The sequence below is a fragment of the Mobula hypostoma genome, chromosome 29 (assembly GCF_963921235.1).
Source record: "Mobula hypostoma chromosome 29, sMobHyp1.1, whole genome shotgun sequence".
Classification (NCBI taxonomy): domain Eukaryota; kingdom Metazoa; phylum Chordata; class Chondrichthyes; order Myliobatiformes; family Myliobatidae; genus Mobula; species Mobula hypostoma.
This window is the reverse complement of record NC_086125.1, coordinates 24,717,900-24,740,276: the sequence shown is the minus strand read 5'-3', so window position 1 is coordinate 24,740,276 and position 22,377 is coordinate 24,717,900. Positions and strand designations below refer to the sequence as shown.

General features: G+C 37.2%; 1 protein-coding gene across 7 annotated transcripts in view; it reads right to left on the bottom strand.

Moving 5' to 3' along the window:
- Positions 1-1,567: 1,567 nt before the first annotated feature.
- The window catches only part of LOC134339478 (MHC class II regulatory factor RFX1-like), a 197,211-nt gene continuing 176,401 nt past the window's right edge, over positions 1,568-22,377 (bottom strand). For all 7 annotated transcript variants that reach the window (XM_063036020.1, XM_063036022.1, XM_063036027.1 and 4 more), the window contains 3 exons: positions 17,947-18,100; positions 15,480-15,525; positions 1,568-9,864 (listed from right to left, as the gene is read on the bottom strand). In XM_063036020.1, the coding sequence (XP_062892090.1) occupies positions 9,707-9,864; positions 15,480-15,525; positions 17,947-18,100 (358 nt within the window). In that variant the 3' untranslated portion in view covers positions 1,568-9,706. The remainder of the gene's footprint in view (positions 9,865-15,479; positions 15,526-17,946; positions 18,101-22,377) is intronic.

The following is a 22,377-nucleotide window of genomic DNA, read 5'->3' as shown; positions in this document are numbered from 1 at the left end:
CCTGCCCTAGTGGTCAGGCAGCATCTATAAAGGAGAATGGTTCTGATATTATTTGAGAGCCTAAAGGGACCATTTTCTCTGCAAACCATTAGCTTCTCACGGCGTTTTCCCATGTTCCTGCCTGAGATATAACAGCCATCCCTTTCACACCATCTAGTGATGTAAATAGCCCTTCAAATTCAAATACTGATTCCTTGTACTGATTCCCTGGGTTATGAATGCCTGATTTATGGACACTCCTTCATGTGAACAAACTCCATTTGTATTAAGTTCAAAAGTCTGATGTACCATATGTGCACTTGTTCACTCCTACAAAGAGCAGAATTAATTTCTCCTCTCTTGCTCTCCACTTTTAGTAATTGTTCTTCCTTATTGCAACACCCTGGTTAGTATAGAGATCTTTGTGTATTTTCTGACTTACAGACATCTATAGAGTGGAACTCAGTCATTACCTGGGATGGCCTGTAATGTTTCAATCTAGAGTACCTCATTCAGTGCTCACAATGTGGTCTCCACTCTGCTGGAGGAACCAAAACAGATGGTGATCGCTTTGCATTCAAACAGCTGTACTAACTCCAAACCTCCTGCTTTAATTCTCTATACCCCTCTGACCAGTTTGTGGTCACCTGCACGCTATAGAATGAGGACATAATCCAGGTGATACGGTGTAGGAGTTGATATTGTGCTCTGTAAATTTCAGTACTGCAATTCACTTTCTAAGAGTTTATTTTATTATGAATGAATATATTATTATGTATAAACTTTCTCAGAGATGGCAAGTTCTACTGTAAATCATTTTCTGTAATAATGCCCCAGCCAATCCCTCTCTTTATCAGCACTGCTGGATCTATTTAAACTTTACATTTCACGGCTTTTATATTCCTCTGTGTTCTTTCTCTCATTGCAATCCATTTCACAGATTATGCCCCCTTTTCCCTGCAACTTCCTTAACCACCTTTTCATTTCAATTAACTCATCTACTGCACACTCCCACACCAAAACTGCCTCCCCAGCACAGATGTTTCTTTTCCGCAAGAGTCTGCAGATGCTGGAAACCCAGAGCAAGGCACACAAAATGCTGGAGGAACTCAGCAGGTCTGGTAGCATCTAAGGAGGGAAATGAACTATCAATGTTTTGGACGTTTTGGGATATTTCCTTTGTCTTCCCCACTCTTCCTTCAATTTCAAACCAAACTATTTTCTCTCTTTCCCAGTCTAACGAAGTGTTTCTAACCCAAAGCAGACCTGCTTGAGTGTGTTCCATTTTATTTTATTTGTCTTTGTTTTACATTTATGCAAGCTATAGCTTCTTTAAAATTTTCATTTGCTTTTCCATTGTGGCTTTGAAGTATCCTCATGATCTTTCTTTTAAATTCTCCCATCTGCTGCATACAAATTTCCTTCACCTTTTCCATTGCGAAGCATCATAAAGCCATTTTCCTCTGTTAAACCATGCTATTTGACCCAAGCTGTTTGTCTTTTTGAAGGCCTCATTGTGCAATGTTAATGCAAGACTACAAAGATTCCAACTCCTAATGCCTGCAAGTAGAAGACAGTTTAGACAGAGTTGTTATATCCGCTCTTTTATTTAAAAGAAACACTACAAAAAGTAGAAAACAGCTTTTGCACCAAAACCAAACACTCATACAAATGCTTACATGTCACCCCAAGCTGAATTACAACATTAAACAACGCAGTCTCAAACACTGCTTCCTTCTCTCAGGGTCCATAGTTCAGCAAAGCTGATCAACGTACCCAGTTTACAACAAAACTAAGCATTTCTTGTTTATACAAAATACAATATTTACTTTCTCGATACAGAACGGTGTACAACTATATGTCACAGATGTATCTCAAGACTAAAGTTCCAACATATAAGGCCGTAATGGTTCAGAAACAAATATATCAAATAATCATTTTCTTCTCACAATTCACCCAATATTAATGCAATGTGTAATAAAGATTATAATTACGTACAAAAGCACAGATTGTTTTGTTTTTCAAAACTATATGTAATTTGGAGTTACAAACTGGTACAACAAATATATTACAAATGCCTCAATTAACTGCAAAATACATTAATCACATCACACAGTCTTTATTTGGAAGAAAAAGTAAAACAAAAATCCTACAAATGATTTTAAGTTAATATTAAGTGTTAATGAAAGGCAACAAACTACTCTGCTGTCAGACTCATCATGTTGGCCAGAAAGGTGCGAAGGAAACTAAATTGGTGCCACATTATTGGTGAAGAGAGAATAGTCACAAGTCTTGTGCATCATCTTTGTACAAACATATCTACGAGTGGTTTGACAGAGGCACTTATCTTAGTTTGAGGTTGTATTCTTTAGACATTCTCCAATGTACTTGAACTATGATGCATCAGCTAAGTTCTGCAGTGCAGAAAAAAGTTGAGAGAATACACACCTCACAACAGAGGTAAGATTCCTCTCAGGATCAAAATGCAGTTTTACAAAATTGGTAAGAAATGGCAAAAAACAAAAAGATGTAGCAATGTTCTTTTCTCAAATAATTATTCAAAATTTAGGTTCATATGACAATCCCCTAAATATAAATATGTTACTGCAAGATACTAAAACTTGCCCAAGAACAGACAATGCTTGAATTTAATGGTGTATAATTGGAGTCCAATATTTAGGAGACGTGTTTTATGGATCAACACCCGGATTTGGATATTTTTCCTTCCAGAGTTTACCTCATTCTACAACTGTAACTTTGTTGGAAGTAAATCAGAAATCCTGTTTGTATGCAAGTATATAATTACATTCTACACCCAGCCAAATGACATTGCCAGAGTGGAAGTAGTTCCACAGAAATTCCACACATTGGTCATTTACAAACCTTGTGCTTACAAGTTCAATCTTCAGACAATTAATTCTGCCAGTTTCATTGGGAGGGGAATGCCAATTGTTGGGTCAAGATAATATGTAAAGAACCGTGGACTAGAAGTATATAGATTGTAATTATGATCCTATCCTATCTGCTTGGCTGAAAAAGGATTTGGAAAGGCATTACTATTTTCATAATTATGAACATGGAATATTAAAATAACCTGGCATTAGATCTGAATAAATCAATGGATCATGAACCAGATGACAATTCTGTACAATACATTCTATCGTTCACTATTTTTCAGGTTAAAGAATTTGAGTTTTTTGATCATTTGAATAAAGTAATGAAATAACCATACCAATATATATATTTAAGAGTTATGGTCCTCTGGTTGAAAAGTAGGATTTTACCCCATTACGACAGTGCAGGTACAATGGAGCGTTTGCTTCTCCTATTCGCTTGTTTTGCTTATTATGTTGTTTTTAACCATTTTGAAGGGAAGAGGGATGTTTCAGCTACTGTTCATATGCAGCTCACAGAAAGTACACCTGTCCAAGGCTGACTTTACAAGTCACAAACAACTCACTCACAAATGGTATTTCCTTTTGACCAGCTGAGCCAAACAAAGTAAGTGATCTGCAAAACTGCTTCCTTTAATGTGCAAGCTTAACTGTATTGTATTTGTATTTCTAATTTGTACTGCAATTGTAATTGTATAATTCCCTTTTGAGAAATGTCAAATTAATCTGTGAGTTTTAAGATATAAACTGTTTCAGTACTTTCTAGAAAAAATGCTATTTTATTACTTCTAAAATGTTGCTGATACAAAATTCAATTTACACTAATTTAGCACACAGGGCCTTCTCTGGCTATGAAAGTCTTGACTGATATGACCAACAGCTGGCACACACTAGCTGCAAGTATGAGATCCCAGGGTAACCAGTGATTACATGGTCCAACTCGTTTAGTTTGGGCTGTCAAATTGGAATTTAGAAAGCAAAGGAAAGATCATCCTTTGCCCAACAATATGGAATAATTAAACATTTAGGCCTCCTCTCTTGCCCGGCCAAACTTCCTCCATTATTAATGCTAGTTCTTGCTGACTAGGGAGACAACTTAATGTCTGGTAAAAGCAGTGTAGGAAAACAAGCCCAAACTGACTCGGGAGTGACAGTGCATGAATTGGTTATCCTGTATGCTTGGTTGTTAGATAGTGGTCACCATTGGACTAAGCAATAACTATGGCCATCTATTATTTTGATGTATACACATTAGCTATTCCTCTTGTGTTCTCAAATGTACCTAGCATGTTTTCCTTTCCTCACAAGGGATATCTGAAGGATAGACCTATAAAAACATTAAAAGTGATCTAATTAGCATTAAGTTAATTACCAAACAAGACAACTACTACTATTCCAATTTGGGGTTGTTGTCTTTTAAAGCTCAATGAGGAATTTCAGTTCAGGCCAGTCACATTGATAATGAGACTGCCAAGTTAAGCTGTTAAGAAAGTGTGCAGTTATTGTAACATTAATGGTTGGTTTGGAGTGAGGCATAACAGAAAAATACTCCAGAGTAAAAGACAGTTTTACTGATAACTGATTACTGACAGTATACTAGTTGAAAAGTGCTGACAACTTTAACAATCATATTAACTCTAATTCGCTTCTGGGAAACTGGCAATGGAAGAGGGCTGCGCCTCATGCCTTTCATTAGAGCTTTTGAAACCAGGTTATTTCTGGGTTCTTTGAAAGCTATTTCATGTTCTGCCCTTTCTTGGGTATTGTTGCATACTGCACAAGCTTATTTACACCACCAACACGCTACTCCAATCACTTGGAAGGCTCTGCCATGGTATCCAAAGGTATAATTCGGTTGTCCCAAATCAGGTGGATAACTAACTCCTCTCTCTCCACTACACTTACCTTGCCCCACAAACCCAACTTGGTGACTAAGAAACAAACCCACCGCCTTGAATAGGTGTTCTTGTAATCTGGTTAACATTATGAATATGTAAATGAAGAGTTACATAAACATAGGTATATGAACTATACATCCATAACCAGTTCTGCTCTCCTGACCAGTCAAAGGAAACATACTCAGACTTTTCTACTTTATTTTTCTGTAATTTTAGGAATTTTATCATAGCAGAGCATCATGGCAAGGAATGAATTTTCTTCAGTGAGGAGAGATCAGAAGGAATTTTCTACAGTGGGAACAATCAGAGGGAATTATCCTAAATGATAAAGGGCAATGCCTAGGAATTCTAGTGCATGGTTTAATGTTTGTCTTTGCTATGCAATGGTTTTCTTGTTCAGGAAATCAAACTTAGCAGAGTGTCCTCACTGTCAATGTGCAAGTTATTAAATATGTAAAATAATCTTTGGTAATCTTTTTTAGTATAAATTTTAATAAATGTTGGATTTCACTAGTAAATGACTTGGTGTTTATATCTGTTTGTAATTCCTTTTCATTAGTTCAAAAAAGTATCCTCTAATCACAACACAGTTGCTTCTCCTGCTAACAGTGACCAATTTTATTCTCTTCCCTCATCAAATCCATATATTTATGCTTTTAGCAGAGGGGAATGACAGCATTGCATAATGGAAATCTCTGGATTCTAATTAAAAATTCAGGAAATAGTGAAATTAAACAAATTAAAATCCATTCATTACATTTGCAGTTTGTTTTATTTTCTTTGTAATGAAAACCCATATTAAGAAGCTGTCATTTTCCTCGAACCAAAAACAAGGCTGTCCACAAATGAGATGCAAGGTAGTAGTTATGTGTAAACTCATTACTCGTTGGCAACATAGTGATATTAACAGAAATTAAACTACCAGTTATGACAAGCCAAAATAAAATCAACTCTTAGTTCCTTTTGGTAAAGGAAACTACTTCACTGCAATATTAAATATTAGCACTATTTAGTATTAAGCTCAGGTAAGCAAGATTAGGAAGAGTATAAAGAAAGCATCAGCATGTCCAAATGTAGTATCACCTAATTTTCCGGTCATGCAAAGCATACTTTCAGGATACAGATCTTATGGCACAAGTAGTAGGACTTCTACTTTGGAACATCACAGATCTACTCCTGTTCAATCAGTAAAACAGCTTGAAGTTGAAACAACCTTTAGTGGGTAGAGCTAATTTAAAACAGAAATGGCAAATGTGTCTTTTTTTTTGGTTGCACCTGTTATTTCCCTTTTCTTGAATGGAGTTTTCTACTTCCATTAGAACTTCTAAGCATTCCACAAGTTGTTCACTCCACTTAACCATTCTGAGTGGGACACATGAATGCTTAGTGAAAAGCTGTCAAGCAGACCTAAAACTCTATCTATCCTTGCTGCGTTTAATAGAATTGCTCTAGTCCTAGAACGTCTATGATTCCTGCATGGATCTTGTTAAATGTCATCACCAGATGGTTACCCGTCAGAGGAGGAGGGACACCAAACTTTAAATAAAAGGCAATGTTTCTGTGACCTCCAAAGTGCTGATGAAAAAGACAATTAACATAAGGGTAAGGAAAAATAAGATAGCCTAAACCCTCAAAGCTCATCCTCCTCAACTAATATCCAGAGGATCACAAATAAAAATACCATCAGCAAAAATATTAAAATAATGTGCAAAACAACAAATAACTCTCTTGATTCATCATACTGCAAGAACTAATTTAGGACAGTGCTACTAAAATGAAGTTTTAATCTTGATTCTGACACCAAGCACGATTTAAATTCCAATCCCACCCTATAACTGAATAAAAATAAATGAATAAGTGAATTTCAAAAGATGACATTTTGTATGGATTTTAAAAAGAACCATCGCTACAAACTATAGTAAAATCTCTTTTTAAGAAGTTAATCAAGATTCAAGTACACGTTACAGTTCTTCTGCTGCTCCTGAAATTTTCCATTCCTTTAAGAACTATCAAGTTTTACTATAATTTAGTCCTTAAAGCACTGATCTAGGCACAGTGCATGTGAATGTTCTATGTGACTGTAAAACATGGGACTGGGATCATTTCCTTTCCATTGTTTATGGTTTAATAGTTGATGAAGAAACAAAAAAACGTTAAAAATAACATTAACTACAAGACCTGGCAGTGCAGGGTGAGATATGGAAAAGCGTGCAAAGTAAACAAGTAAGAGGACGTCTATTGGATCAGGCATATATTGGGCAGATGTACAAAAACAAAAAAATGCTTTACAGATGCTGCTGTGTGTTCACAGCGTTTTCTGGTTCTATTTCCAAGAAGAAAGTGTGTTTTGGTTTCCTTCCAAATAAGCTGTAATGCTAAAAAACAGTAAATGCTTTGAACTATAAGGACAGTTCAGTTGATAGTGAATACATGGCATCTATTTTAGCCAATCTTCATAGATCATACGATGATCCGAATGAACCATGAATCTTGGTAAACAACATGCTGAAGGCTCATCACAATACATTTCTTTTTGCTTCCTAATTCACTGGGATGTATCCAAGTACACAGGACAACTTGCTGCATCATCACACCATGCTCTTCCAAAAAAGCTGAACCAAATTTCGGGCACAGACAAACATATGAAGAAGGATCTATGCAAGCTCAGATTTGTAGCCTTGAACTCCAATTATACCTCTTAACATTATTCTGCTTTGTTGTAATAGTCTTCAATATATATTGTGGGTAATTTGAAGACATTAATGTTTCCAGTTGATATAAATTCAGCTAATACTATCGTAATCTTTATTAAATTAAATCTGTTTCATTGAAGTTGAAGACGAAGTTGAAGTCTGTCATAATGATTGCCTACAAGCTCACAACTGATATACAGGACATAGCTTACGTCCAGCAGAGCAGAAGTTATCATACTATGACAAAGAAGGCAACTGAATGCAGAGCTAACAATCTAATTCTCTACTGTATTCCTTTTTTTACAGCAATGTTCTATGGGATAGCCAAACAGAACAGAACAAATCATTATAACTATGGAAATTCCATTAATGACATCATAAAATTTAAAAGAAATGAAATAACATCTAAAAAAAACAGTACATGCAGCAGCTCCTGATCATATTTTAATAGATCAGTAAATTGGTACTGGTGTAAATTTTGCTATTTACCTTCTAACTTATGTCATTGGCAAAGTTACAATCAAACAAAATGGCACTCTGATTATTTTTCCTCTCTCCTGTCCTCTTACATTACTCTCTGGCTGTACAGTGGATAAAATGTGCCATAAATGCTTTAATTTGCAATTTAAAGTATGTAACATGCCTAACAATATCAGAAAACTTGCCCCATAGGTTCTCTCTCTAGATACATATTCTCATGTAATGTATAAAATGAAAGCTTTCAGATTACTTTGTACTTTTAATTCTCTCATACCCCTATTTTGTATTATTGCAACCAACCCAGGTAACGGGATATTACTGAACTTAAAATCAATTGTTTAAATTAAAAAGGGGTAATCTCTGGCTAGCTGAGTGGAAAACAAAACAAGCATTTTCTCATATAAAGGTAAGAAAACAGAAGGCAAATCAATTCTAAACAATTATTCACAAAATGCTGGAGGAAGTCAGCAGGCCAGGCAGCAGCTATGGAAAAGAATAAGAGTCGATGTTTCATGAGTCCTGATAAAAGGTCTTGGCCCAAAACATCAACTGTTTGCTCTTTTCCATAGATGCTGCCTGGCTTGCTGACTTCCTCCAGCATTTTCTGTGTATTACTTTGATTTCCAGCATCTGCAGATTTTTCTCTTTTTTGTATTTAAACAATTATTTCCCATTTTGAGATACTGCCTTATTGTGCTCTATGCAAGGAGTATATCTTAAAGCTTACCAGCAGTAAGCAAGCTACATTAGAAGGGTCTCAAATTCAAAGGACAAAGCAGCAATGTGAAAACATGTATCTTTTTGAAAGATTTCACTTGACACAGCATTATTCTATGAACAGTGAAGATAAATAAGTAAAAAAAAAGATTAATCAAATCACCTGTGTGAAAGTTAAACAAAAGCAACCTTGAAGTCTGTTTTTCTGTTACGCAAACCACCTGGTCACCATAAGAAAGCTGTACAGTCTTTTAACAAGTCTGATACACAGCACTTTAAAATTGAACAAAATGCATTCAAATAATAAAAAGACCTGCTCCTAGATTGACTTACAAAAGGACTGTTCAGCATTCTGAAAGTACCAGCAAGTACATCAATCATGGAGGAGTTGTGTCTTAGTAATTGAATTCCCGTGTTCTCTGTTCAACCTTCTTTTATCTGACAGCAGGTTCACTGTTGATTATTTTAGTTGGATTAAGTTACTTGTGCAATCAAGCAGCTTGCAATTAGAAGCAACCTATGGAAACGGACCCAACAATCCATAAGATTTCAAAATTTATTCTAAGGGTGTATTAGAAACACCAAACACTGTGGTTCCTATAGTTGAGCAGTATTTGGGAATGCACTTCTTAGTGCATCTCATTCGTTTTGAGTGAATCTCAATGTTTGCTTTTGGAATTTGTGTGGGATTTTGAATTTTCCCTTTTGTTTTATTCAATGTTATTGATGTTCCCAACCAGCAAATACTGAGCTCAGTAAAGTTTTAGCTTTCGTATAATCTATAATCTGAGTGTTTTTGAAATTAGTAATTTATGTTACAGCAGCCATTTAACTGATGTACTCTACTCCTAGTGGAACATTTTTAAAAATCTCTTAAATACAACTCATAAATAAATGTTGAACTAAAATAATTTTGGTAGAGATTTGAGATTTGTGATAACTTATAGACAATGACTTTCTATGCAGAGACTATCAGATGCCATGGATGGAGTTAATGTTGTTAAACTCAAGCAAAAGTTTTTCTTTTACATCCTACATTTTATTTTCAGTTGGTTGGTGGTGCTTGGACGAACACTCCTCTTGAGTCTGTCCGTGACAATTTGGCTGGTGGCTCCATGGAGTCTGTAACTAATGTGGGCTCATTGTCCATTGGAATTTCTTGCTGGCTGTCATCATCACTTTCTTCTTCCTCTTCATCTTCATCTGATTAAACAAAACACGCAGTTAACAAAAAACACAAATGCAGGCTTATCATAGCCAGTTGTATTTCTTCATTAAAATTGACTCCCTAATTAGTTCACTTCATTTTCATTTTCCCTGATAGATTTTTGCATAAAGGAAGTAAGGGTTATGCATAAAAGGCAGGTAGCTGGAGCTGAGTCCACAGTCAGATCAGCCATGACTTTGTTGAAAGGCTGAACAGGTTTATTGGGCCAGACGGTCTATTCCTGCTCCTCTTTCTTATGTTCTTATCAGAGATTGCAAACCTTGAATTTGAAGCAAACTACATTCATTATAGGCCTATTTGTTAATGAAAACTGAAGAGAACTGATAAATTCAATATTACTTTCTCAATGGGCCACAAAAACTAGCAATAAGGTTCATAGTATGCCTAATTAAAGTGATCTTAAGAGCCTGAGAAGGGTAAGCAAGTTAAATACAAAGGTAAAGAGCCAAGCTTAAAAGGGAGGAAAAGAGGTGCTAAGAATATGATTCATGGGAGCCAGGGCATGCACTGAGAACTGAGTAGAATATATAGATAAGGAGAAGATAAACTGGTCCTGTTGAAAGGTCTTGGCCTATGACGTCAACTATTTATTCCTCTTCATAGATGTTCCTGGTCCTACTGAGTTCTTCCAGTACTCTGTGTACGTTCTTCAAGATAAACAGCTGTTCAGGGTTTTCCATCATTTATGGAACTGGAGGAGGAGCTTAGGAGAGACAATGGTGCCTAACAGTGACTCCTTTGCTTGAATCTTCGGAAACAGCTCTATTTCTATCTTTACTATCTCTATTTTTCCCTTTCAGGGCTCTTTTGAAGACCCTGACATGGAGTTACACACTGACTTCGGTTCTTTGTGGGAATGGGACCTGCTGTTGGGGTTTAACGGCTGGCCATTATTCGATATGCCAAAGAGGCAGCCTAGGAGACTAGCTTGCCTTTGGAGTTCTGGAATTTCGTGGCTCTGGAGGTGGGTGGACCTAAGGTTGCTTCCCCTGCAGGAATATGATGTGTTGTAGGAGACGGAAGATTGAAAGCAGTAAGCTGGCTGCTGGCTGCTGGCTGTGTGCCCAGAGACCTGAGTTCTTCGGGCACAGAGCTCGGTAAAAGCGATACAATGGACTTTTAACATTGTAAATCAGCGAGTTGTTTGTTATGTCTTCCTTCTTGCTGTGAAACGGAGACATCTCTTTTCCCCTTATTAGGGGGAGGTGGGGGAGAGAGGGAGACAGAGAGAGAGGGAGAGAGGGGGAGAGAGAGAGAGGGGGAGAGAGAGAGGGGGAGAGAGAGGGGGAGAGAAAGACAGACAGACAGACACTGTGGCATGTCAAATATCGGGTGAAGGAGTAGTCTTTGGGGTACTGCAAGTCTGTGTCTTTATTGATGGTTTGCTGCACGCTTCAGTGCTCAGTGGGGGGCGCCAATGCTTTTTTTTCTGGTGGGGGAAGGAGGATCGTCACTTTGCTGCTGCTTACATGTGGAAGAGGGGAGCTGGGGGGGGCTTTAGGGTTCTAACATTTAACTGTCATTCATTCTTTGGGGCACTCTTCTGTTTTCGTGGATGGTTGCGAAGAAAAAGTATTTCAGGATGTAAATTGTATACATTTCTCTGACATTAAATGTACCTTTGAAACTTTTGAACAGAAACTGGTTATCAGGAGTTCTTAGTGGTGCTGTACTTGGCTCACAGCCCACAACTGTCTTGTAGCAATCATCTGAGACCTTTACTAGTCTAATTAAAGCTCGAAACGGTATTCATTTGTAAAAACCTCCATAGAGGTAGGAAAAATGTAGCTAGTGTGGCCCTTACTCTGATTGCAACATCAAGCTGTGCATGGACCTTAACTAACCACCAGTCGTTTTTGCATGCAAAAGCTTTATTGTTGCTCTGAAGGATGAGCCGAACCACATTGCCATGGAACATATCTTTGAATTGTTAATGCTGCACCACCTATTATTCACAGAAAACTTCGAATCACAAACTAATCAGGTTGTGGCCTTCACAAACTGCCATCAGTGCCCTGCAAGTAGAGGTAGATCTCCCAGCAGACTGTCAGTCATTCAGCAGAATGTCTCATTGATATAAGTCTCAAAAAAGCACCTAGACTTTTTTTGACTGACAGTGAAAGAGCCCTCTCTGTTAAACCCTTCATGAGCAGTGTCAGTCACATTCCATGGGACAATTGTGTAGGAAATGAGATTTTCATCCATCTCCTTCTGGATTTGTAAGGTTTGATGAGAGCTCATGCAGGAATATTTGCGAGATTTATGTGGATCAGGTGCAAAACACAAAACGCTATGCTCTATTGGGAGACTCATTGAAATTAACCAATTTTTTGCTGGAGAACCATCAAACCAGTGAAAGAAACCCAAGTCCATACCACCAGCTACTTCTCTTCAACCATCCAGTTCTTTAACCAATTGTCACAACCCTAATCACTGCCTCAGTATGGTAACACTGTGGCCACTTCGATTGAAAATGGACTTTGTTCTTTTTGTCCTAATTGTGTTCTTTCATGCAAAAAATCATGTATAATGCTTGTTTAATTTATGTTTTTCTTGTGAATACTGCTTACCTCAGTGGTCCCCAACCTCTGGGCCGCGGACCGATACATTGCCGCGAAGAATGCAGTGGTGCAGTGGTAGTCGGAATGCACCCAGCACATCTTTAAGAAAAAAGCCGAAATAAACAAGCTAACTAATTAGGTGCCACCTGGCATGTAAATGTCGGCCCAGCTAATTAGTTAGCTTGTTTATTTCGGCTTTTTTCTTAAAGATGTGCTGGGTGCGTTCCGACTACCGCTGCACTACTGCATGCTTCGCGGCAATGTATCGGTCCGCGGCCCGGAGGTTGGGGACCACTGGCTTATCTGATACTACATGCCTGTGCTGCTGCTACAAGGAAGATTTTCATTGCACCTGTGCATTCACGTACTCAGGCACATGACAATAAAAAATGTAAACCAAACTGGAATGCTCCAAGAATCAAGAATATATGCTGAGGCATGCACTGATGCAAGGCACAGTCACTGAAAGTGCTCAACTAGGAGGACCACAGTTTAAGACCCTCTTGCTATTGCACACTAAGTAGCCAAAATCCGTTTCAAATACATGTAAAATGGTTCATGAGGGCCTGCATGTAAATGATAAATAATATACAGTAATAGGAATAATATGCTAACTTGGAAATATATCAATATTGCTTCACTGTTGTTGAATATAGTTCCTGAGAACTTCTGTTCAACAGCAATGTGGGAGCAACTTCATTAGAAGGACTACATTTAGTTTAAGGTAGTTCAATACTATATTCTGAAGGAGCTAGAGATAGAGGGTGGCACTTTAGCATCGTGGTTAGCGTAACACTAGCAATTTGAGTTCAATTCCCACCGCTGTCTGTAAGAAGTTTGCATGCTCTTCCCGTGACCATGTGGGTTTCTTTAGGGTGTTCCAGTTTCCTCTCACATTCCAAAGATGTATGGGTTAGGGTTAGTAAGCTGTGGACATGCTACGCTGCATGGAAGCATGGCAACACTTGCAGGCTGCCCCACTAGCACAATCCTCAAACGCAAAAATGATGCATTTCACCTTTTTAATGTAAATGTAACAAATAATGCTAATTTTTATCTTTAGTTTTAAAAGATGTACTGTATCAGATGATAAAGAGCAGAATTAAATAAGGACAAACCTACTTTTCTTGGTATGAATGGAAACTGACAATGTCAACCACATCAATAGCTACTAAGAACAAGCAGGACAATGACAGATAATGGCCACAATTATAGACGATGCCATTTGTGAGTTATTTTGGTGCTGTGGTAAGAGAAAATAATTTGACTGAATATATTCAGATACGAATTCTGGGGAAAGACCATTGTTCATCCAAAAGGTGATGACATATTCCAAGGACTGAGATTGATGAAGTGTGTACTTAAATTTTTAAAAAACTGCAATGCTATTTTCAGAAACTACAACATAGAAAAAGTCTATTCAACTTGACCGAGGTAAAGTGGATTCTGGTTAATTGGACCATAGCCTAATCGGGTCAACCATTTATTTGGGACAACTCTTAAAGGACAAGAACTAATCAAGAAAATTGTCAAGATTTCCTTCATTTATTTGTGACACTATGTCGCTTAATTAGGACAGGAGACGTTCTAACCAGCGATAGTTGTATGCATTTGTGTGGCCATTAGACACTACACTGTGCTTTGTGCATACAGTTTTAAATAGCATCAGTTGTGTATGTTTCATGTTCAAAAAGCAGCAGTGATTTTTGTCATTGATAGTTGGTGAGAAATAACCAGTTAGACAATTTGGAACTATTTTGCTCACCATGGTTTCAAGCATTCAGGCTTGAAGATGCCAGAAGCAGCTGGAATGAAAACGAAACGATTTCACTACTTCAACAAGTTTTGAACTACATTGAATTTGAAGGTTTGACAACCATCTTGAATGTTACAATGAAAATGAAGATTTGGAGAATCTTCATTGTATGAAGGTAGCCCATTATCTCACTTGGGTGCCATTCTGATTTTGCTTATTGTGTACACTAGATGAATTCCTCCATTGATAACTATTAGGAACTAATACAGTTTTATAGTGCTGTAGTATTATTGATCAGCCAGCTGGTGGCGTAGTGGCATCAGCACTGGACTTCGGGGCGGGAGGTCCCGAGTTCGATTCCAGCGGCACCCTTGCATGCACTCCATCCGTGCTGGGTTAAGAGCTGGTGACCTCTTAAAAAAAAACTCACCTGGCAGAAGGCAATGGCAAACCACTGTTGTAACTTGCCTTGTACATGATTTCCCAATACGTCAGAGCGGCGTAGAAGGAAATCGCCCACTAACTGGAAAATTCCGGATGTGACATACCTTTCGAAAAGTATTATTGGTAGTGTTCTAATTAATTTTGTATTTCATTTAAAGTCATAATTTTTTTTAACTCAGTTTGTCTTTTTTTTATACCTTTTTAAACTATTTCCATGAAACTTCAGCTAATTGGGGCAACCGTTTAAATGGGCCAAAACGTACTGGTCCCAATGTGTCCCAATTAATCGGAATCCACAATAATAATCCAACCCCATTGAGATGAACATTACATGAAAAGTTCCTGTTTCAACTAAATAGATTAAATGGCTTGACACTCATGTTCTCATTCTTACATTCTCCCTTTGTTTTTAGGAATTCAGAATGGTCTTCCACATGCAAACAGAATTGGAGTTGTCCCAAAAACTTCAGTGTATTTAGATATTTTAATGAGCTGAAATTTGTTCTGGATATTAGGGCAAATAGCTGTCACTAGCCTTGACAATCATTCATCAGACAATATTAAAAAGTAGTACAATGGACAATCATACTCAATTAGTTGGTTGCACAACCTTCCTCATAGAGACAAGGTTAGAAACTGGTCTTTAAATGGAACATAAAAAACTCATGGCCACACAAAATAATTCATGAATTTCTGTTATATCACAATAAACCAGATTTTCTTAAATAATCAATATAACCTCAAAGCATTTCCAGGTGTTTTTCCAATGCTATAAACTCAACTGCAAAATAAAAGCAATAGATATTTTGTACTCAATTACTGTACTAACCTTTGTCAGGGTCTAGAGGGTTTAAAGCACGTCCAAGATCAGCAAACTAGAATGCCAAAGAAAAACAAATATTAATTTGCTTTCATCTGAAGTGTTGGGAGAGATATGAACTAGCAGCCCAAAAATTAGTAGGGTTGGCTGACAACAAACAGCCTAAGGATGCAAGCTCCACAGCTATCACTTTCTAATACACAAAATAAAATAGGCATTATTTGATTTTAATCAGGGCATCACAACAAAAATGGACAAAAACCAAAGATACTGGAAACAGTCAGCAGCTCAGGCACCATCTATGGGAGGAGAAACAGAATTAAGACAAGAACCCATGAACACTACCTCACATTCTTTGCTTTCTTTTTACACTATGTATTTCTTACTATAATTTATAGTATTTTATGTATTAACACTGTACTGCTGCCACAAAACAACAAATTTCATGACATGTCAGCGATAACAAACCTGATTATGATTCTAACACTTCAGGTTGAAAATGATGGGGCGGGGGGGGAAGATGAGCTCTTAAAATTTTTTATTGTTTCTGACTAGTTAAGTTTTACATTGCCCATTCGTTATCAATGCCATTGTCCTCTTTTACTGCCTCACTGCTGTCTTTGGCAACATTATATCAGCTTCTGGCTTTGAAACATCTCTAACTTGATAGGTACGATTGGAGCACAGAAGGGGGAGGCAGAGTTTTGAAAGAGTGTGTTCAAGAGGGAAGATTAAAATCTATCGTCGCTACTCAGTCTCCAGAAATGGAGACCATTCCCTGTTTCCCCACAAACAATTAATATTTAATTATCAAAGCTTGGCAGTGTTGGAAAGTTTAGAGATTAGAACACCCATCAATTTGGAAGATAAGTATCTATTCAGCTGATTTGTTGAATTACCTGTTTTTCGTTTGCATCTTTATTTATTCTGTTGCCCATTTCTCATTTTAATTCTGAAAATCAGATACATCTCCTTGTCATTCATTTCCAATTAATTTTGCTGGGACAAACTGCTTCCCTGTGACCTGATGACAGCAGGGACTTCTGGGACTTAATGGGACAAATAGTCTACCTCCTTAGCCAAGAAGATTTAAGGGTAGAGAAATTAGCACGGAGGAGGAAAAATGATTTATTAGTCAAACTAGAAAGGGAAATCGGGAAGAAACTGCAAAAAACCAACAGAATAATATAATATCTAATCTTTAAAAACCTTTAGGAACAACTTTTGCATGTAGAGTAATACATTGCCATTTTATTTTCTCCTTTTCTGAATGTTCATGGTTCTAGGATTGTAGAAATATTAATGTTGACATTAATGTAGTTTAACGTAAGGCTGCTAAAGTATCAGCCTGCTGTGTTTGTCCATACTTAGGTCACAAATGCAGTGGCTTCTTTAAATTTCTGAAGTCGTGGGACAAACTTAGAAACAGCTCAAACTGAGCCTAGCAATCTACACCAATTTGTAACTGGTTTACCTGTAAATCTGTCATCTATCTAGTGGCAATATTTTGATTATGAAGGCAGCTGCTTCATTATTTGTAAAGGCATTTTTGTTTGTAATAAATTTAAACCAAAAATATTCTTATTGTTAATCCTCAAATCTAACATAATCTTGATTACTTAACTATTTTCATGTTGGGGCATTTAAAAATTTATTCTTCATAAAGTTTACAATAACAGCAATACTCCAAACTTATTCAAGGCACATTCCCTTAATAAATACTTCAAAATATCTTAAAATACATAAAATGCATGTAAATGTAAGTGTATCTGGAAATTGAAAGTTACGTTACACTGAGCAAAAAAAATATAAAAAATACATAAAATGCAAATATTATTAAAATAAGTCTTATTAAATGCCTTTCAAAAGCACCTACAAGGTGGGAAGTATTGGATTTATGCAAAGTTCTGCTTTACATCCAGTAATTAGCAAGAATGTTATAACTGAATTTTTATCATTAATCAGTGTTCAACTCCCACCACTGGTTCTCCCTAGGTTTCTTCCCACTTTCCAGACATGTGGTTAAGGTTAGTGATTGTGGACATGTGATATTGGCACCACATGTATGGTAACACTTGCCCGGCTGCCCCCAACGCATCACAAACGATGATGCAAATTATGCATTTAACTGTATATTTCAATCTATGTGTGAAAAATAAAGACAATCTAATTTCTAATCTTTATCACATACTGCAGAAATCCTGATTCTGTTAAATTAATTCTCTAAAGTTCGTTGGTGCTTTGTTTCCTACTGATTTATTGGTGCATTACTCAGTTTAATTTAGGTTTTTTTTCACTGCTTTCTCAACTCAAAATAGTTACTCGTTATTTATTGCAATTGCAAACATGCACAATATGTCAACAACTGATGATAAGTCATGTAAATTTCAGTGAATATTTACCATGACTTGTATTCAGCATGCAGTAAAAATTAACACAAACCTATGTGCAATGGCAATATACGTATATAACTTACCTCACCCATGACAGCAATGGGTGTTTCTCCCTTTGCCTGAGCCACTCGGTGTTCTATCAAATAGTACATGTATTCGTCATATAGAAGGCGAATGAGATGAAAAGACCCAAAACTTGCTGCACTCCTTAAAGTCAAATCCCGAATCACCATTGAACTAGAATAAAAAAAGAAGCTATTTCTGCAGTCCTTTTATACATTTTTAAGCTTGGGGCACAATCTAAAATTATTTTTGAAACCTTCACGAACCCCACTACATCCCTTTCCTTGGTAAAAAGGCAAGGTCAAAAAGCTGAAAATAAATGGCAATAACCTTAATAGTTGCTTTCACTTGTCAGGGACTTCGTAATTATCTAACCATGACAGGAAACACATTATGTGAAGAAAAAACTTTAAATTGCTATGTGACCTTGTTGTATGTTGGTTATCTTGATTAATATAATTATATTTATAACATTTAACTACAGAAGTTTAATTATAACAAGATAATGATCAATAAATTTTCTCATAGAATTAATCAAAGTTCAAAGTAAATTTATTATATTTGCAGACATTCATAATAGACACAAAGAAACACAATAGAATCAATGAAAATCTACACACAAGCAAAGATTAACAAATTGCATGAATACAAAAAGAACAAAATAATTAATATTTATAGATTAATAATTATCACCTAGGGAAGAAGGAGAAAGAGGAATAAAGGACATTAAAAATTATTCAACAGTCAAATTAAACTTAAAAGGATATATTTTCATTAATGAAAACAGGATTCAGCACTCTACATAAGCATACACAATTCTAAGAAGTATGCACCACTAAACTTAAATAAAAGCACATCCCAGAAAAATGAATAAATTATCTCTACAGAAAAAAAGTTAGCCAATGGAAGAGCATGACCCTCCATCGAAGACATCCTCACAATCCGAGCAGACTAGATGTTAACAAGGAAATGTCGAACACCTGGCTCAGAGTTGAAAACCTCTTCCCAGATGCAGAGGGGTTCCTTGTGGCAATACAGGACCAGCAGGTTCAAACAAAAATTATCAAAAATATATAATAAAAGACCAACAAATTCAAGACAATAAATCCAGAAAATGCCACGAGAAACCAGAATCAACCTGACACATTGCAGGATCTTGCAGCAGTTTAACTCAAACTGATTACTTATACAGGCACAATCAAGTGGCAAACATCATCCATCAAAATTTACTTTAAAATACAAACTCATAAGGGCTTCATGGTAGCGTAGTGATTAGCACAACGCTTTACAGGAACAGTGACCTGTGTTTAGTTCCCTCTGCTGCCTGTAAGGAGTTTATAAGTTCTCCTGGGACTGCATGGGTTTCCACCCACCGTCCAGTTGGTAGATTAACTGATCATTGTAAGTTGTCCTGTGTTTAGGACAGTGTTAACTGGAGGTTGCTAGGTAGTTGCTGGAAGGGCCTACTCTATGCTGTAACTCAAAAAAATTAAAAAAAGACACCATACCCTACTACAAATGCAAGCCTGATCCAGTTTTGAGTCAGAATCCTACAAATTATATTATGACCGATCCATTATTACAGATAGGGTAATCCATAATAAATGTGTGGATATATTACACGATAAACAAGCAAGTATAATTTACTTAATAGACATAGCCATTCCAAAAACACATAACATACAGAAATCAGTAAGTTTAAAACACCAGAAATATGCTGAAATAAAAGAGGAAATTGAAAGACTATGGAACATGAACAGGGTATACATTGGCCCAATAACAATATCTAGAACTGGTATCATCCCAAAGTCACTACACAAAAACATTAAGCAATTAGGCCTGCACAGCAATGCTTACGTAAATCCCCAGAAAGCCACAATACTAAGTACCACTAGAATAGGCAGAAAATTCCTAGCATTTGAGAAATGAGTGTGCGTGGCTATGCCTGTACCTCAGGTTTTACCAGCTTGAGCTGAGAGAAAAAAAATCCAATAATAATATATAAATATTGAGAGCACGAGTTGAAGAAATTTTGAAAGTGAGAGCTTAAGGTGGTGGAATCGGTTCAGTGCCGAGGTGAATGAAGTTATCCACTCTGGCTCAGGAGCCTGAAGATTGTTGGGTAATAACTGTTCCTGAACCTAGAATTGATAGAATAAATCCTGCTTATTTTATATTTGGCTTAAACCTGGGGCACACAGCTTAATGTCAGTAAGCAATTAGCCATCATTGCAAAATTTGAAAGAAAAATTAGGCTTTGGTAACAGATTCACAGATTCAATTAGTTTCTAGAGCAGGGGTCCCCCAACCCTTTTTTGCACCGCGAACTGGTTTAATATTGACAATGTTCTAGCAGACCGGCTGACCGGGGTGGGTGTACAAGTAGGGTTAAACTCACCTCAACATGTTTTTTACAGTTAGGGTTGCAAACTTTCTCACTCCCAAATAAGGGGCAAAAGTAGCAGTCAAATCCCAGGGCACTTTACCCCGGGAAAGACTACCATGACCATGAAGTCTTGCGCGGGCACTTGTGTGCGCATGTGTGTACGTGCCGATTTTCCCCCCACAAATCAGTTTTGCCTTCATCTTCCTGACTACTGTACATTCATTATTTCTACTTTATATAGGCTGTGTATTTATCATATCATTCCTGCTTTTACTAAATGTTAGTGTTACTTATTTTTGGTTTTATGTGTTATTTGGTATGATTTGTTAGGTTATTTTTTTGGGTCTGGGAATGCTCAAAAATTTTTCCCATATAAATTAATGGTAATTGCTTTTTCGCTTCATGTCATTTTGGCACGGAAGGTTTCATAGGAACGCTCTACCTTAGCGGGGAAAATACGGGACAAGGGCGGTCCCGTATGAGACAAACCAATTTAGCCCAATATACAGGATGTCCCGGGAAATACGGGACAGTTGGAAACCCTATGTTCAAGTTCAACAGTGCGTGACAGGGAATGAGGAAAGGTGCAGCTGACTCATATCATTTCCTCACGGCCTGGTAGCACATGCTTTGCGGCCCGGTGGTTGGGGACTGCTGTTCTAGAGGATATGATGAATGTCTTAATGTCTTTTGGCACTACTATTCTTGCTGCTGAATAACAAGAGAATATAATACTTGTATTTTTTTTTAAACATTTAAAAAATGGGAGTTTGCCAAAAAAGAGATTGGAGACCATAAAATACAGAAGCACTGCCTTGGACTTGCTTTGCCTGATTTTATAAACAAGAAAGTGCTAAATGAAGTAATAGTTACCAGAAAAATGACCAGAATGCACACAAGGGAGTGTAGGAACGGGCATAGTTTAATGGTGAGCAGTATAACCATTTTAATTCAATTTGCAGTTCTCACCTAGGTGAATAAATACATATCTGACTCTACAAAACAGATTATCAGTGTTAACAATCTCACATACATGCACACACTCAAGTGAAATCTCTGAATTAAAGATGCAAGACAACGTGCTCCATCTATAGATAGATAGGAGATTAATTATAGATAGTTAGGGGGCTATAACATTTTTAAGCCAAGAGGAGTCCAAGCTTCAGACTGCTGGTTATCTCAATCAATAAAATCAAAAATTAGTGTGGATAAGAAAATTGGGCACCCACACAAATAACAATTCAACCAAAATGCAGGATGTCTGTCTCTATCCATCCACAGATTTTCTCTGACCTGCTGAGAATTTTCTGTTTTTATTCCAAACAAAATAGAGCAGCATGGAATATAGAATACTTTCTTTTCATGAAAAAAGGACTTGTTTATTTTTCCTTGTTCAAACTGTATATGAATTGGAGAATTATTTGCTGATGACTATTAATGTCATGATGTTAAATATATTAATACACACAAAATGCTGCAGGAACTCAGCAGGCTAGACAGCATCTATGGAAAAGAGTAAACAGTTGACGTTTTGGGCCGAGAGCCTTCATCAGGGCTGGGTAAAAGATATGAGAGATCAGGCTAAGAAGATGGGGGAAAGGTTAATTCTCGGGATGGTGGGACTGTCATATGTTGAACGATCGGAGCGACTGGGTTTGTATACACTGGAATGTAGAAGGATGAGAGGGGATCTGATTGAAACATATAAGATTATTAAGGGATTGGACACGCTGCAGGCAAGGAAGCATGTTCCCGCTGATGGGTGAGTCCAGAACCAGAGGCCACAGTTTAAGAATAAGGGGTAGGCCATTTAGAACAGAGTTGAGGAAAAACTTTTTCACCCAGAGAGCGGTGGATATGTGGAATGCTCTGCCCCAGAAGGCAGTGGAGGCCAAGTCTCTGGATGCTTTCAAGAAAGAGATGGATAGAGCCCTTAAAGATAGCGGAATCAAAGGTTATGGGGATAAGGCAGGAACTGGATACTGATTGTGGATGATCAGCCATGATCACAGTGAATGGCGGTGCTGGCTCGAAGGGCCAAATGGCCTACTCCTGCACCTATTGT